Source organism: Anastrepha obliqua, chromosome 6, assembly GCF_027943255.1.
Source record: "Anastrepha obliqua isolate idAnaObli1 chromosome 6, idAnaObli1_1.0, whole genome shotgun sequence".
NCBI lineage: Eukaryota > Metazoa > Arthropoda > Insecta > Diptera > Tephritidae > Anastrepha > Anastrepha obliqua.
Genome location: NC_072897.1, coordinates 53,969,774 through 53,989,286, shown reverse-complemented (window position 1 = coordinate 53,989,286; position 19,513 = coordinate 53,969,774). Strand labels below are relative to the sequence as shown.

The window sequence follows — 19,513 nt, the reverse complement described above, 5'->3', positions numbered from 1 at the left end:
TTGTTTCAGCGATTTTTGGTATAAATTTTGTTTCTTAAATAAAATTTTAAAGTAATTACTAAAATGGGACGTGAAAAACATTGCACGCCGGAGAAAAATGCTCTTATAAATCGTATGAGTCAAAACGGAAAAAGCTATGCAGAAATAGCTGATATGATGATGTGTTCTCGGAAAATGGTTTATAATGCTCTTAATTTAGTTAAGAAAAAGTCATCCTATCTAAGCAAAAAAACGGAAAGAAAACCAAAGCCGCGAAAAACTGATGTTAATGTCGATAGAGCCATAATACGCAAGAGCAAAGCAGATCCTTTTAAGTCGGAACGGCAAATAATGCTTGAAATAAACCAAGAATCTGGTCTACAGGTGTCCAGAAAGCTTGTAGGAAGGCGACTTAACGAAGCCCAGTTGTTTGGCCGCATAAGCAGAAAAAAACCACTCCACTCAAAAAGACATATCAAACTCCGACTTGCCTTTGCAGAAGCCCACAAGGATGGGACCAGATGGGAAAAATATTGTGCGTCGTCCAAAAAATCAAGCGCTAAAGGTTCACAAAAAAGACGATCAAACCGGCGGCGGAAGCAACATGGCTTGGAGAGCTTTTTCCTGGCATGGTGTTGGGCCCAATCGCGTGGTTGGTAAAATGGATAGATCTCAGTATGCCAGTATATACTCTAGAATAAAATGGAGCCAATTTTTGTTTGAGTTTATGCCATTCAGTTTAACATTTATGCAGGACAATGATCCAAAGCATATTACAACGACAGTGAAGCAATGACTCAAAAGAGAAAAAATTAAGTACTGGATTGGCGCAGAGCCCTGATCTCAATCCAATGGAAAATTTGTGGAATGACGTTAAGGTCAAAATCGCTAACAAAAATTTTAAAAATTTTGATGATTTGTGGGCCGCAGTTGAGTAGGCTTGGTACTCGATTCCAAAGGAAAGATGCCACAAGCTTGTAGAAAGCATGGAGCGACGGCTTGAAGAAGTAATCAAAAACGGTGGATATAGTACAAAATACTAATCCGGTAAAACAATATTATTACTTAACTATCTGATTTGTTTACTATTTTTGCTTTCATTTAGAATTTTTTAGGATGTGCTATTTATGTGTCCAGGAGGTTTCGTGAGTTGTCAACGTTCTCATAAATTGAATCAGAACTGAAATTCTTTTTGTCCATGTTTTTGTTTTAAAGTAAATAAGTTTTTTATTTTTATGTTGCTTTTTCCCCCATAAAAAATAATTATTTAAAAACATATTCATCTCTTTGCTTGTAAAATCTAAATGTGCCATTTAACTGTCCATGGCTGTATATATATCTTATCTGGTAACATGGCCTCAAAAATAGCAATCAGGTTCTTTTCGACCTTTTTTTGAAGAACATATCATAGGAACACGCGAGTATGTTTTAAATACAGGATGCATTTTCAAAACTCAGCTTTTTGTACATAACCAGAACATATTTATTTGAAAAAAAAAAAACGCACACAGTGAATACATATTATCACGCTTACAAAGTTCTTTAAGTAATTCAATAAAATTTTCTTTAAATGGGCATTTTATGACTTGGTTATATCAAAAATAGGCAACCCTGCAGTTGCGACAGAGAGATTTGCCTGCTCGAAGGAGAACAAGAAAAACAAACTTGGAAAAAACAAATGTACATAAAGCGAACAATTGTTATACACAAATAAAACAGGCCACAGATGGGGTACAAAGCGAAACAATGGGTTGACGACTTTAGTTTCACGTGGTTCGTTGCTGAGCAAGAAGTTTCTTTACAAGGTGATAGCAGTTGTACAAAAACAAAAAGTTACACGTATTCTGTTCTTGCTTTTTTGGCACAAGTGTCAAAATAATTATTTCCAAGGCGAATTGGATTGTGAATAGTGAATAAAAGCAACCAAAGTTTTTCGAGTATCGCGTTAAATTGTTCGAAATACAATTGTGTTATTAATAGCAAAAATAATTAACAACTAGGATTATTATTTATTCCTGAGCAAGAGGTTACAGCATTCATAATAACAAAGTGTTCAATTTTGTTATTAAATGAAAATGGAGAGCAGGTAAAACGAAATTTGCGGAGACATAGGTATAAAAGTACATATTGAATTTTATTAATGTTTTCCAGACACAAATTATACATGTGTGCGTTGTGGTGATGTGCATTTAAATGCAAGTATGCAAGGGAATACTTTCCTCTGCTTGCATTTAGATAGTATTTTCATGCAGCGCCTGCTATAAGGATTTCATAACTCCAAATAGAAAAGCTGCCAAAAAGCTAGTGAATAAAAGGATGATATAAAAATTCTCGACAATTGCTATTTAAATAAATTAAAGATTAAAAATTAAATAGATTTTGTTTTCTATATGAACTGTGAATTTCTTTATTACGTTATAAAATATCGTTAAACTAATATATTATATTATTACATACTGTATATATGAAAAAGAAAAAAGATATAATTAAAATGTCGAATTAGCAAGTTTTATTTAAACTTAAAGGTTTACAAACTACTTTTGTATTTTTTATTACAATTTCTTCACATAGCTTATAGAATTGATGTTGACTTTGACTATGAAGTTGTCGGATAACTATATGAATTACATTCGTTCTGTACTACACAACGCTAGAGTTATAATAATATAACTACATATGAGCCCTTGATTTTGAAAGTCGACTAAGTCATATTTTCCTTGTTTCGAGATAATTAGAGTTTTGCGTTTTAAAGGGTTAAAAAATATTTTTGCACTATGGAAAATGATTTTTCGACAGTAAAGTAGTGCCAACAAACAAGAATTTATTATGGTTGTGAAATTTATAACAATTTTTAACTGGATATGTGCTTTTGAAAGGTTGCAAATGACTTAGTCGACTTTCAAAATTAACAGAATGACTTTATAAATGACTTATTCCAAGGAAACATTTTTTTTTAGTAATTAACATTTTATTCAAACTCATTTCATTGTAGCAAAGTAAATTATTTGTTAATACATATTTAGGGAAGTAAAGTGTTTGTGAAAAATTGGTGGGATATAGGGTAGTAAATCCATCATATCTTTATGTTTTTCCTTTGTTATTGGTTTAATAGTTGTGTACAATGGAGGCAAATCAATATTTTTGCATATTTTAGGTCTTCCTATTTTAGGTGAGAGGTCTAATATTTTGAATTCGGAATTGTCATCTAAGGAAGTTTTATAAAACATCTTATATGGAGAATTTTTTAGAAATCTGATCCATTGAATTTTTAGCCAAGACACAGCTTCTCCATTGGTGTTTTTCTTTCCATTATTCGTTGAATCTTTTAGTTGTTTTGTCGAAATGAAATTTTTCTGAGCCATTTGTACCACCAAAAATGGGTTTTTTTTACATACTTCTATTAAATTATAATAATGCTCAGGTATGTATAAATAATTCGATTTTTTAATTTTAGTTTCTATCATACCAAAATCGCGATCATTTGGCAAAAAAGAATGACCGGATACCATAAATTTATGATCAACAGTTTCAACATTGTTATCAGATGACTGTACAATTTTTAACCAAACTAAAGCTATATTGATGTTACGATTTTGTCCTGTGCAGGCATCACTGTAAGCTATGACGTGCTTTTGAGTGGTAATGTCCTGAATGTGCTTTAAGATGCAGGGCGCAACTTCCTGTGATCCTCTTGAAGCGATTGTTTCATCCCATACATACATTTTAGCATTTTCATTGTGGAAATTATGAAACCCCAAATTGTATACATACATGTTGCGCTTATAATAAGCTACCGAAACAGAAAGTTTTGGATACGTAAGTGCTTTCTGTAGATCAAATGTGAAACCGTAATATTCACTCGGGTTATCTTTTGCTTTTTGTATGTCATCTGTTAAACTTTTTCTGGCCTGTTCGGCACTGATAAGATGTGAATCACGAATTTCCATAAGATGCAACTTCTCGTCTTCGTTACTGGATGCTTCTATTTTTAGTTTTAGTGAATCACACTTTTGGCAAGTGTCTTTACGAGGAGTATGAAAATTTAAGTTGAACTCCGTATTGAAAATTTTCCTGTAAGTCCACTCCTTCACACGTGATATATTATTTTCATCACATTTTTTCACATACAGCTCATACATTTTACGGATATCTAAGTCAGCACTTAAATACTTTCGACCTGAAGTGTGATGTGATCTCGTGTAATGGCTCTCACATGCTGGAAAACTCAGAATATGTTCTCGTACCACTTTAATTTTATCTTCATCTGTTTTTCTAGATGAACCAAGCATTTTGCCACGTAAATCCATTCCAGGTGATTTGGCATTTAAGGCACCGTTTAATCTTCCGTAAGATATTTTAAAAGTATCCAAAAAAAAAAGTTCTACAAATGGAAACTTCTGAATTCCGTAAATTTATATGATACTTATAACTACATTTTCTCATATATCCTTCTTCATTTCTGGGTCGTCTTTGCTTTATTGATAGTTTTCGAACCAAACCGTGCAGAAACAAATTCTGTTTTTCAAAACTTGCTAATTTCCAAAAAAAAATCAAAATTTGCTTTCCTATCTTCATATCCAATTGCATTTATACATTGTTTGGAACAACAGCAATCTTTATGTTCGAAAAGTTTACCACTCACAAGCTTAGACTTTTTTGTTTCATATTCCTCTCCACTATTTCTCTTCATTTTTCTTATATTTTGTGCATAATTAAGTTGATTTCGGCTCCTCTTTCTTGATTTCATGTTGATTTCTTCCATTTGTAGGGGTCCCGAATTCACTTTCACAGTATCAGTTGATTCATCTGAAGACGATATTGCTCTTATTCGTTTCCATTTCTTGGGAGCATTACTTAAACTTCTTCGCAGTACAATGTCTACAATTAACTATAAATAGTACGTTTTTACATTTAAATGATTACTTGATCATACCTGAATCGTTATCTGAAGGCATTACAAAATTATTATTTATTTTCCAAAATTTCTCAACGAACTGACTTAGTCGACTATCAAAATGAACAGTTTCGGTATTTTGTTTAACAACCAAAAAATACACTCAATTTTACGAGTTAATTTTCATGGCATACTGCTAATCTCTTCAGATTATATTAGTTCATTAGGATTAGATAACAAGTAGCTGATAAACTCGATTTTTAAAAATTTCGACTTAGTCGACTTTCAAAATCAAGGGCTCATATATATATATATATATGCACCAAATAGATACGTGACTTTGACTATGAAGTTGTCGGATAACTATATGAATTACATTCGTTCTGTACTACACAACGCTAGAGTTATAATAATATAACTACATATATACATATATATATATGCACCAAATAGATACGTGGTTATGAGGAGAACACATATGTATATAAATTGGTTTGGTCGTCTTTTGCAGAAAATGTGTACTAAACGCAAACACGGATATATGTATTCTTTAGTGCCTTAACATTGCCACACACGAAGGGATATTTTAATATTTTTACCACCCCAAATATCTATCATAAGCAACAATGTATTATTTATCCACCGATACTGGTATAGTGGAATTTTCTTGCTTCACTCCATGGAGAAGAGGTTCAGTCCACTGTTCATATTTCAGTATAGGAAAACAAGCACATCGTTTTGCGCAGCATATGCATCTACCATACCAAGATCTGAAACATAAATTGAAACATATAAGACAAAAAGAACCCATTTTGCTTTCCATCGTTTTTGCGCACAATACACATTTCACCATATTTTCATTCAAAGTAACAATGCAAAAATATAAGGTTGTCAAAAAAGTCTTGCGGTATTTTTATTGAATTTTCAATTGTTCATAAAATTGGTTATAATAATGCGATTTAAGTCAAATATGCGCCGTTTTGTTCGATGCCGAGTTTCCAACGAGATGCCAACTTCATAACGCCCCTCTTATAGAAGCTCGCTTCCCTATTGTCAAAAAACTCGGAGAGCCAATTTTCACAGGACTCTCTTGAGGACAACTTCCGACTACCAAGCTCGTTCGCCATGGACAGAAATAGGTGGTAATCACTTGGTGCGAGATCCGGACTATACGATGGATGCAAAAGAACCTCCCATCCGAGCTCCCGGAGCTTCTGGCGCGTCACCAAAGATGTGTGTGGCCTGGCGTTGTCCTGATGGAAGACAATTCGGCCTCTGTTGGTCAAAGATGGCCTCTTCTGCATGAGTGCTGCATTCAAGCGGTCCAGTTGTTGGCAGTACAGGTCCGAATTGAGCGTTTGGCCATAGCGGAGCAGCTCATAGTGGATGATTCCCTGCTAATCCCACCAAACACACAGAAGAACCTTCCTGGCCGTCAATCCAGGCTTGGCCACCGTCTGGGCAGCTTCACCGCTTTTCGACCACGACCGTTTGCGCTTCACGTTGTCGTAAGTGACCCACTTTTCATCGCCAGTCACCATCCGCTTCAAAAACGGGTCGATTTTGTTGCGATTCAGAAGCGATTCGCATGCATCCATACGGGCAAAAATGTTTTTTTGCGTTAAGTCGTGTGGCACCCATACATCGAGCTTCTTTTTGAATCCAAGCTTCTTCAAATGGTTTATAACGGTTTGATGACTCATGCCCAGCTCTTGGCCGATGCTATGGCTGCTACTATGCCGGTCTCTTTCGATCAATTCAGCGATTTTATCGCAATTTTCGACGACAGACCTTCCGGACCGTGGCGCATCTTCGATCACCTCTGCACCAGAACGAAAACGTTGAAACCATCGTTGTGCGGTGGAAATGGAAACTGTATCGGGTCCATAAACTGCACAAATTTTATTGGCAGCATGAGATGCATTTTTGCCTTTATCGTAGTAGTACTGTAAAATATGCTGTATTTTCTCTTTATTTTGCTCCATGTTTGCGACGCTATAACTCACGAACGACTAAAAACAAACAACAATTAATCAAACACGTGTTAGCGCATGAAAAGGGCTTTCCAAAAAGCTGTAGCGTGAACCGATGCGACGAATACAACTAGAACTACGCGCTTGCAAAGACAAGCTTGCGGAAATACCGCAAGACTTTTTTGCCAACCTTATATGATATTATGTACGGATAACCTTTATTTTTTGCGTTTCAATAGTACTGCTACAATTATTTTGAATAACAATGTAGAATCAAAGAAGTACGCCAACAAAGCAATTGGCACTAATTTTTGACCGAAGGGCCAATTCGCCCAAGGCGAATTAATCAGTTCTTCTAATGATACTATAGATACCTTGTATAGATATGCCTTATCGCTGCGTGATCATGGAACTAGAAGAAAATTATTGCCATGTATGGTATTTATTTGTGCGTGAAAAAAAGGAGGAGCGGACGAAGAAAAAAGTTCTTTCAATTTGGTTGCAGGAGTAGTGTAAAGCGCGACAAGAATTTTCGCATTTAAATATATTTTTTTTCACACTTTCTATATTTCAAATAAAATTTCGAAGTGTGCACATGTAAAGTAAACCATTTATTGAGCAACTTATAGATTTGTTTAAAAGTCAGCATATGTATAAGGACAGCAATGTGAAATTAAAATTGTGGCAAATTGTATTAGAAAATATAAAGAAGTAGACAAAAACGCTAATATAGAAAGTGTGAAAAAAATGTATATGCGAACATTTATCTCGTCCTTTAAACTAGCTCTGTACCCAAATTGAACCATTTTCTGCCTCTTCCACTTCTCACTTCTTTTCACACACAAATATGTAAATACCATATAACGTTTTCCGTCTGCGGCCTGCTTAACACACGCACAAATAATCACCAACACCAACAATAATAGGAAGTGCGACCAGATGATAAAAAAAAGTAAAACTAAATGGAACTAAAACTAAATAAAAATTGAATTATTTAAATAATTTTTAAGAAGCTTACATATATTTTACATAACTATGAACATCACATTTTTATTAGGAGAGGCTAGAAAAATGTCAGGAAGAAAAAACTAAAATATGATTCATTTATTTGGAGACCTTATCACCAATTTGCTATCACGAGAACAAAACGGGAACAAAAAATTCGACGCTCTCACCCTTTTTATCAAGATATTCAAAATGAATTTCAAGTCCAATGCCCTTATTGCTGGGACTCTAAATCAATTTTCCTCCTTTGTCATTTAATTCGCTAATATAATTATATTTTTTTTAGTCAGCTTGTATTTTAGTTTTAGCTCGTTTTATCTGTTATTCTATTAATATATTGTTTATATTAGCAGTAAGTTAATAGTGACTAAGAATCTTTATGTTTTTTGACTACATTAAATAAAGAAAATGAATAAAAACTCCGAGGGTAGAGAACAAAAAAAAAGCTAAATCAGTTTACGGAAATAGTAATCTGGTCACACTGCACGCTAGCGTGACGTCACTCCTTGCCAAATTCGCTGAGAGCAAAGCCACGAGACCAGAATAGGCGCCATCTCATTATCATTTCCATCATGCTTATCACCATACAAACTTTTCGTTGGTTCCATCTGATTCTGCTTGAGAGTAAAAAGTTAAAGCGTAAGCAAGAGTCAGAACAACGAACTTGAGGTTGCTGCATATTTTAAGTGGCTACATTTGTCCTCTTTCAAACGTACGGTGTCAACTCATACTGTAATACGTTCAAACATATGCCGGCATGGATACGAAACATATCTTATGTTATATATGTATGCATGTTAGGTTGGGGAATAAGTTCGTATCGTTTTTACCGAAAACTTTTATTAAAACAAAAAACAAAAATTATATCAATAAGTTAATGAATTATATATTCGCCGTTGCTGTTTACAACCTCTTCCCACCTCTCGACCAATTTGTTGATGCCGTTCCTCCAAAAATAGCCTGGTTTGGTGTGAAAGAAGTTATTGGGCCAGTTTTTAAGGACCTCTTTGTTATCGAAGGTACCGCCCTTCATATGGTTTGACAGGGAGCGGAAAAGGTGGTATCAGTCGGTGCAAAGTCCAGAGAATACGGTGAATGCTGAAGGACCTCCCATTCGAGCTCATGGAGTGCGGCTTTGGCAACTTGTGCAATATGGGACCTAACGTCGTCGTGAAGGAGTATGGGTTGACCATGTCTAGCAAACTATCATATTTCCGTGCAAAAGACTCGCCTATGACACCTTCTCCATACAAGTAGCAAATGTCCCTGGCTGCTTCGCACCTTTTTTGACCTCGGTGGCAGGTGTCGACAATGTTAATTTTGCCCTGCTGGGTATTCCATTTCTAAGCCTTGAAACTAATAAAAAATTAAATAACTCAAAAATACAATTAGCATAGTTTTGTGGAGCAGAAAAATTCCTATCGAATGAATACTTACTCTTTGCCAAAAAGCAAACAAATCGTTGTAAAATAAAAGAAAATATAATATAAGAACGCTATGAACTTATTCCCCAACCCAATATATACATACGCAGACAAAATTATTCACACAACAACTGATTTTCTAATCAATAAGCTGTATCTTCAGACAAAATTAATGCATTTAAGAATGTTATTCTAACAAAAATACACAAATATATTGTTTATTTAAAACAAACATAAATTTAACAAAACTTAACTCCGTAAATAAACTATTAACGAAAATTATACGATTCCTCATATTTTCAAGGGGAAAAATTATTCACATAGAGTATAAATTTTAAATTTTAACTGATTTCATTTTACTAACGAAGCAGCCTATGCTTTCCAGTAAGTCCCGTTATGAATATGATCCCTCGAAACTCAACTTATTTCGTCATTTCAAGTCTTGATTTCGCGTTATTAATACATTATGGGTGGGAAACAATCAGACAGAACTGAAGCTGAAAGAAAAATGATTTTGCATATCCATATTGAGGGCAAATTATATGCAGATATCGGTCAAACGGTGAATCGAAGTCGTTTTACTATTTAAGACATAATAAAACGTTTTAAAAGGGGAAACAAATCTTAAGAGGCGACCTAATACTGGAAGACCTCGCAAACTGACCCCCAGTGATGAACGCCATATAATAAGAAAAATAAAAACGAATCTAAAAATTACATCAACGCTAGTGTTATCAGAACTTCTTGAAGAGATTATGAAAGAAGTCCATTCGAAAACAGTTCGCAGGTCCTTGAAACGTGTCGGATATAGCTCGCGAATGGCTCGAAGCAAACCACTCATCTGCAAAGCCAATAAAAATAAAAGGATAGAGTCCGCAAAGGAATATAATAATAAACCACTTGATTCCTGGAGCAACGTTATTTCTTTCCGTGTTTAGTATGTCGGGGTCGATTCTGGGTAGGTAGGAGTTTAACCTGCTACAGTGTCCAGAACGTAATTGTCCCAAGGTTAAGCGGGACTCTCAGGGAAATTGGAGCTCTTCGTCTGCAATGGGTGCTAATTAACTCAGTAATACCCCTCGCTCTCAGACAACAAAGAGAGAGATTATTGACCCGTGGACCTAGAGTCTTTAAAGGTCACACGGTCTAACTATGGAATGCGCCTATATCTGAATCTTGGAAGGGTACTTGTTACTGTTCTTGATTCAGACATGGGCAAGGTGTAAAAATTAAATTATGACTACCCCTTTGACACGAAACATTTCATTTCCCGCAACCATGAGAAACTGCACACAAATCCTCACATAATATACAAGAACCGTGTGTGCCTAAAGGACAAATACAGTGCTTGGGAGATATAAAGTGGGGTATATCCTTTTATTTGTTGTCAAGACTTAGTTACAGCTAAGATAAAGTATCGACTAGAGGGTAAAGAGGTAGAGACAATCGTTGTAACTTCAAGGGGCATAAGCCCGTGGATTTAATTTCGCTTTGTTGTACAGAACGTTGGCATCAGCCCAACTTTCTGTAACCAGCAGGAGATAGGAAGTGATTGATATGACATTATCAAACTACAAAATATTAGATCATAACACTATTTGGAAAGTGACCGATAAAGATTCCCGTCTGACGTTTCCAAACACCGGACAATAACTGCGATTGAAGAAGCCACAAACACAGTGTGGAGAATTTTAATTGAGAGTTACGAGAAGGTGTGCCCGGAACGTAGGAGAAGAGAGTGTAAGGTAGTCCCTTAGTGGTATCCTAAACTTTCAAAACTCCGAAAAATTTACAGAAAACTTCTCAACAAAACTCTTAAAACTCAGTTGGAAGCGGACCGGACTGCTTACGGTGAACTGATGAAGGAATGTAAGAAGAAAATTAGATCATCTAAATTGGACTCTTATAGAACCTTCTGCAGTGCACTTGAAACGGCTGAGCTGGATGCACTCCTCAAACCCGATGGGTATGATACTTATACTGCATCAAAGTCAGAAGTGAACGATGTTCTCTTCTTTTCTTTCTGTTATCAGCTCATATTATAAAAAAGGGACGAATGTGGACTCTCTTAAGCACATAAACTTTAAGCTGGGTGTTAGTGAGCATAATTATGATAAATTGCTTAAACCTTAGATTTGGCCTGTTGCTGTATCTATTTGACGGTTTAATTTTTTATGCTCTGTCTCTTTTGCTATGGTTTCACATTTTCAGACCGCATATTTCTTCCGCACCCATACTTTCGTGTTTTAGCTTTAATTTCTTTTAACACACGTGTGCAAATCTAGTTCAAATATTTAAGTGGTTTTTTATTCATCAAATGTGGCCTTTCGGCCCAATAATTTAGAGGCTAATCGCTTTGCTCTATTGGATCTTTCTGGAGTATCAGCTACATGTGGACGAAGGTAGTAATGGGAAGCACTGCAGGATGGCATGGAAGAATTACACCATCATCACCAACGAAAAGATCTTTTCCAAAACTTAAGGCTTCCTGGGAAGTACAAAGCGATCAAAAGGATGAATAATGTGCTGTATCAAATACGGCAATACAAATCTGTACAGGGGAAAATCAAAGTAGTTCACCTGGAGAGATTGGCTCTAATTTGATCGGGACGATTAGACCAAAGCGGAGGGCAATGTTACCAAACATCATCACGAGAATGGTTGCGGTTGGCCAAAGATCACTTAGTGAAGGTCGATTTTGCGCGAACTAGCAGTCATGACATAGATCGGCGCAAAAACAACAGCCCAAAACAGACAAAGTCAATTCAATCAATTGCGCATGAGACGCGTAGCTACTCGACTCGTTCCAAAAAGTTGAATTTCTTAAAAAAAATCATCGGCCACCTTGAAGACATGGTTGAGCAAGTGAATTCGAACCCAACGTTTATCCAATGCATCATAAGAGGTGATGAGACGTGAATATATGAGTTTGGCATGCAAACCAGCCAACAGGCGGCTTAATGGCGCTATCCAACTGAGACGAAACCCAAAAAACCACGTCAAAGTCGATCAAAAGTGAAAGTCATGTTACTCGTTTTCTTTGATTATCATGGGGTTGTGCGCTCGAAATTAGTTCCAAATAGCTCTACTGTAAGTTAAGAATATTATTTGGAGAGAATATGCGTAGGAAACGGCTCAATTTGTGGAAAGAAAACTCATGGATCTTACACCATGATAACGCACCGTCTCGCAAGGTGAACACTTTGTGAACACTTTTTTGACCAAAAACTCGACAAATATCATAAACAACCGCCGTATTCACTGAATTTGGCCTCTGTGACTTTTCCTTTTTCTCAGAACTTACATTGCCACTCCGCGAACGCCGCTTTGAGTCGATAGAGGCAATTAAGGAGAACTCGCTGAAAGAGCTGAAAAAGATCCCTTCAAACTCGTTTAAAAGGTGCTTTGATGACTGGGCTAATCGTTGGCGTATGTGCATTCCTTTGAATGGAGCCTATTTTGAAAGCGACAAAATAAATTTTGATGATTAAACAAATATTTTGCGTTTTATCAAACGATGCCCGGTACTTTTTTAACAGAATGTATATGCTAAAAAAATTAAAAATATGCACACCATTTTCTTTAATACGGAACGTATCAATGTGCCCATTGTACTTTAAATTAACCTCTGGACACCATTTCTTAATTTAACAGTGATTTTACAACACTCTACTTGCAAAGTATTGGAACAACTTGTGAAAGTATTACAAAGAGATGTTCACTTTAGTTTTCTTATATCAAACGAATTACTTTCTCTTTTCTAATTTTCTAAACTAATTTAAATTAGAGGTAAATGCTCCTGGTATATATATTTCCGAATATTAATCAGCCAAACATCGACGGCATTTGGTTCCAACAAGACGGCGGAACTTGCTATACAGCGCTCTTAACAATCGATTTACATATTGCAAGATTCAAGCCACCATTGAAGCGGCGGACATATGCCGGATACCATACTCAGAAAATAAATGCCATGAAATTATCAACCAGATTTTAATAAAAAAATTCATTCCAACAATATTTCCTTTTTGTATTGTCATTTTAAGTTCTCAACCTCTAAAAAAGCACCTGATATAATAAATTGCAGGGACAATTCAGGGTGTTCAAAAAGAAAAAAGCTTGAAATTACACAAGTTGTTATTATATTGAATATATTGCTAAAATGTCTCCTTTCATAATAGTAGTCCAAAGAATTCACTATTGACATTAAGCTTTCGATTCTTTTGTTTTTGGGAATTATGTATGTAAGCAATACATCACTCAATTTTTAATTCCCGGAACATGCCTTAAGGCCGCAATAAAATATTTGTGCAACTATGCTCGAAACCAGTAAGTAAATAGAGCCTACTAATAATTATACTAGACTTATTTCTTTAACTTATTTGATCACCAAAGTTCAAATATTATTTTGAACATTTGACCAAACGATATTCACAAGAAGTTTAGTAACACACAACATTTACAACACACACATTAAATTACATCTACAGTCATATTCAGAAACGGGTAAGGTCTTTTGTTGTACATATGTATGTGAATTTAAAACAACCTCATTAGATGTTCAATTTGAGTTATGATGATTTGAGCGACATATTTTGTTATTTTTTGCAAACGTTTGTAAGAAGCAGCTGTTATTTGAATAACGTTCAATGAAATGAAAATAAGCCGAATATCATTAGTTAAACAAATTTAGCTCGTATCAGAAACAGTTAAGAAATGCAAATACATACAAAAAACGGAATGGTAAATTTAAAACCATACAGTTAATTTATCATATACTTAAACAAATAATTCCAATTACGAAAACAAATTTTAGTAAAATCATGGACAGTAGGTAAAATTCAAAACAAAAGCAAATTTAGTAATAGAAAATCTTCTGACAAAAGCTTTAATGTATAGTGGTAATTACTATGTACATATTATTTATATATACATATATATATATTAATGAATATAAATCTTCGTATCATCGGGTAAATTCTAGCACATAATTGTTGAGCTAAGTAATCCGTAATGAATAATTGTAAATTTAAATAAAAATAGTATAGAAATTTATATTATGAACATTCGCTCATAGGCTAACCGTTCAAAACCACAAATTCGTTTGTCAACACATTGAAATAATTTTAATTTCTTTGTTAATATTTTGTATAGCCAATTCGTTTAGTTGCTAAAGCAGCGGTTCAAAAGGATATATCTTTTCCAACTCGAGAAATTGAAATGTATAAAAGAAAGGAGAAAGAAAATAAAAAAGAACTCACAAAATCATACCTTAAATAACTGGACTCCTATTACGGCAAACATGAATTGCAGAAGGCAAGTCACTAAGACAATATTTCCAATTGTCTTGACAGCCACTATTACACATTGAACTACATGCTATAATAATATAATATTATAAAAACAAAATGAAAATAATATGCTTTAGTTCATATTCACTTTTTCCATAGTTATATGAACATATATACATACATATGTACTTTATTTATGAAATAGGTAATATATTCTTAATGCTTGGTTCTTATTGATACACGATATAGAGATTACATAAGTGGCGCCATTCGAATATCGCTACTTTGTTGTTCGCGAATTTTACAATTGACTGACGACATTACAGAAAATAAACAAATCTTTCTGTCCTGGTGTTGCATTGTATCATTCTTAACTTTCCACTCATTTTCTCTTGTTCTTTTTCTTCCTTTTGCTTGCTTATTTTCTGTACTGACGTCTCGGCGCTTGGGATGGCGCAATCTTGTATTCTACAATATTATTTTTGTTATTAATATATTCTTATGTTTTCTTAAGCTATGCATACATGAATAGTATACAGTACATGGAATTGTAAATACATTTAAGTATGTACATACATAATTTATATAATACTAATGGCAGTTTAGATCCAATAATCTTAGTGTATATTAATCGGGGAAAATGCACTTGTGTGTAGATATACTGTAAATAAAACCGTGTCACTAGCTTAACAAAATAGTTAGAATAAGTGGTTTTATTCTCAAATCTTATTTTGTTATTTAAAAAAAACTATTTCAGGTCTATGGAAGACATATTTAGTGTATTTTCTTCAACTCTAACTCAAAACTTCGGCGAAAATAAGTACGTGGCGATAAAGCCAATGTACATACATATGTATGTATTTAAAAATCTGAAGGCACTTTAAACGAATAGGGAGGGGTATCTAACTCAATAAGTCACTATTTATTTCAGATCCAGTTCCGTAAATATTTAATACAAATCCATTTGAGGCAGTTATAAATGAGAAAAATATAATAGGGTTAGAAAATGTATGGATTTATGCGTAATCTTTAAAGAAAACACTATTAAATAACGGCGTGGAGAAAAGTAGAGAGGCAGCCAATGTCTCTTTAAGGTATTGGCCAGGCCTTTAACTATATCGAAACTAGTTGAGCGATACAAGTCATCTCACGGAACTTGTTTTACTCCTAGTATCAGGTTATAAAGTAGTACTCAAAAATAGGTAATTTTGGATAATTTTGCTATTATCAGATAACGTCTGCCATCAGGTCAGTTCAGGTGCGCGCCTATTGTAGAAACCAAAAATTTTAATTTATATTTATTTAACTTTAGATTGCTTTTCTAATTTGTTCTCATGAGATTAACACTCTACTATAAGAACAAATCTTTGTTTGATAAAGGAAAGGATGGGCAAGGGCAACGTTAACCGGAGATTTTCTGGCATTGACTTGGATTTAAAGATACCTTTCAGACACTAATTTTACCCAGAGGCATACAGTTGCATGTATTTTCGTAAATGCAGTATTGAAGTTGTTCTGCACAATTGACTCTTGAAATTCAGTTTCCGAAGCTAAGGATGATGATTACCAATTTCTTCAAAATCGCTGAGAGCCGGTTAACGGTTTGATATTGGCCAAACCTTTTGAATTTTTTGCGCCGTACCTGACACTACTTATATTAAAATACTTTTGATTAAAATGGTTACTTCCACATGACTTTTTTCCTATCGTCAATCATTCAGCGCAAGTATAATACTCCGTTTACGAATAAATCCGAAATCTCTTTCAATGCTGGAGGTGTGAAGCATTTTGGAGAATAATTAGCTCACTGGCGAACTCGCTGGTAACTGAAATAAAAACAGCGGCGTTACTTTTTAATAACTTCCGAAAAACAAAAATGCGCATTTATTTTTCGCTGGAGGAAAGTGATAAACGACATAAAGATAGAGAAAACAGGATAGTTGTGTAGCCTTGACTTCATTTTTCAGCAAAATGACGCTACGATTCATTCTTCTATTGAGGAAAACGAGTTTTTAGGCAAAAAAAGTATTACAGTTCACGGCTGGCCCGCTAAGACTTAAAGAGAGATCTAAACTAACAGGCGACAATTTAATACAGTCAACGACGTAAAAGAAGCTATTAAAGGGGTCCTGGTTTACAATACTTGTACAGGCAAGTTGGCTTGAGAAGGACGAGCAATCGAATGAATCGGATTTGGTTCATGCCTTAGATCGTGCCATAGCTTCTACTGCAGCTTTCCGCATTGTTCGATCCATTGAGAGAAGACGCCGTTACGATGAAGTTATTTTATTTTCGTTGTTCCATTAAACGTTTGTTAGGTGCAAGGGCGTTCACTTCGACCTCCATGCAATAGAGAGAGAGAAGGAGAGAGAGGGAGAGAGAGAGAGAGAGAGATAAACTCCGGAAAAGGCATATCTTATAAACTTTCTGACAGGGCTTCCGGATTTTAAGTCCACGGCAGGTAAACAAAGGCATCGTAGATACGTGTGCAATACTTCACCGACATCGAGGAGCGGTATTGATGCATATGCACTTATTCAAGCAGCGAATCAAGGCGAATCACCGTTTGTTTCATCCAGTGTTCACTATTATGGTATGCTTATATGACACTCAGAACTAGGTATTCTCAGGCAAAAGAACCCATCAATTTCCTTTTTTATGAAGACAAAAAGCGTTAATATGAAAGTGATTGACGACGTTTCGTCTCAGGCATTTCAAGGGTGGTATGTTGGGACGTTTATTAGTGCTAACTGATTAATACAGGTCGATATTGCCACATAGCGCGAAACTTTTAGCAACTAACTTAAAAGTTGCGCTCGACGATTTACGACTATTCAGAAGATAAAATAATTCTTTCATTTTTAGTAGTTTCAACCACGGATTTACGTAATGGCGTAATAAGGAAAGAAGTGACAAGGAAGAAGCGTTTCAAATGCATTGGCTTATAAGTAGGGGAAACTGCCGTACAACCAGACAGTGATGAGTCATCCGAAACATTGTATTGTCTCTTCGATTACGAGGATTCCGAGCAACCTGTTGAAAGATAAGAAGACAGCGCGTTTTTCTGCATCTACGTAGTCTTCTCTAGGATTAAGATATGGTTTCAAGAAACGATGTATGGAGAGATAGATATCTGAGCTTTAATATCCAGCATCTAGGTTCTATCATGCCAATTTATTCGTAAGCACATTAAAGAAAAAACACGGTAACTTTACTATAGACAATATTTATGTATGCAAGTCTTGTTTTTGGCAAGTATTGCTTGTGTAAGTAAATAAAACTTCCATAAGAATCACAAGGTGTCAGAAAATTTAAATTTACTGCTATGAAAAATAGTTTTCCTTCATTCCTAAAGTGCATTTCATATTTAGTACTGCTTGTGACTGTATCATACATCTAATCTAAATGTACAGTACCATATATTCGTACAAACGCACTGTTAATTTTAGTTTTAATAACTTTTCAACTACGTTTACCTCATATTGTTTGTCAAACTAACGGAAATTTAGAATGCAAGTTTCGTTGTTAATGTTGCATTTTAAATATTTACTAAATATAAGAACATGTTCATATAAATGTATTAACTTAATTTTTAATACAAACATATTTACACAACTTTTAATAATTAATTGGTCGCCCATTTTTAATAATAACTTCAAGAAACACGTTTTGGCACTAAATTTTGCGGCAAATTACGGTCCAAATCTTCCCAAGCTTCCTTACCGGCCAATTTGCGCTTTAGTACAGTCTTATACCATATTGGTCTTCTTGCGCCTTTTGTCCATACATTTTGACGCCTAGAAACTTCAATTTTGCATGCAATATAAATTTCCGTGACAAGCAATATGAGTTAGAAGTTGTTGTTAGCAATATATTGAGAAAAGAGAGAGAAGATAATAAAGCTAAATTTAAGAGTGCGTTTATACCAATATAAGTCACTGGAGTTGAAAATGCTGACAACCATATTCTTGGGCGCAAAATTGTTCTTTGCTTTAATCAAGTAGTCCCTTGCAATACTCAGAACTTATATATTCTTTAAATATAATATTATTTTTCTTGAAAGTCTATTCTATCATACAGCTTTATAGATATTCGTTTAAAATATGTAAGTATAAATAGTGGTATAATGTATGTATGCCCATATTCTAATTGTCCCAAATGTGAAGGCAGATAATACGTTAGGATTTTTTCTAGGAAAAAAATTCGTTTACGATGTTTTAAGCAAACCTTACATACGGACACTTTTTCATACAAATATCTTAAAACAACTAAGAGAAAGTAAACGAAAATCGAATAACAAAATTGGAACTTCTTTTCCTTACCTTAAGTCCCTTGGCACGATTAATGGCACGCAGAGGCCTTAGAACGCGAAGTACTCGTAATATTTTCACGAACGAAATCGCATTCGAACTGAAAAGATTAAAAAAAGAAAGAATAACTCATGTGATTACAGATTCTTTCCACTACTTGTGATATATATAAAGATAAGAAGCATAAAAAAGATTTATGAAAAATCTTAGGATGGAAAGGAAAATGGTACTTGCATAAAGGTATGTATGTATGTAACAGTGGCAACAGTGGTTGCAGAGCAGCAGAGAGGCAACGGAACAATTATCGCGAACCCTCAGCCATGTCAAGCAAACTATTTTCGTAGCAGTCAGTAAGTCGTCGCGCCGCGGAACAGTCGAGCCATAAAGGGAACTGAACTTATTTAATAAAATTCGCACTAAAGTCTGTACTGTATTAAAACCCATTTTAGTTTTAGTTCATAAAAGTTACATACAAAATATACCAACACAAATATCTTCAATAAATAATTATTTGTTACATATGGGGGCTCGTCCCAAACAACAAAAATAAACGCGTGTGATTTCCATTATATATCTATAAATTCGGGTGATTTAAAATTTGATTGAACAAAATACGTTGCGATAAATTAATAAAAGT

At 34.7% G+C, this 19,513-nt stretch overlaps 1 protein-coding gene across 1 annotated transcript in view; it reads right to left on the bottom strand.

Annotated features, from left to right (window-relative positions):
• Positions 1 to 18,973, bottom strand: part of LOC129250538 (voltage-dependent calcium channel type D subunit alpha-1-like) — a 132,578-nt gene extending 113,605 nt beyond the window's left edge. Inside the window, exons 1-2 of the mRNA XM_054890157.1 lie at positions 18,889 to 18,973; positions 14,547 to 14,654 (exon numbers count right to left, since the gene is read on the bottom strand). Coding sequence (XP_054746132.1) covers positions 14,547 to 14,579 — 33 coding nt within the window. The 5' untranslated portion in view covers positions 14,580 to 14,654; positions 18,889 to 18,973. The remainder of the gene's footprint in view (positions 1 to 14,546; positions 14,655 to 18,888) is intronic.
• Positions 18,974 to 19,513: the final 540 nt, after the last annotated feature.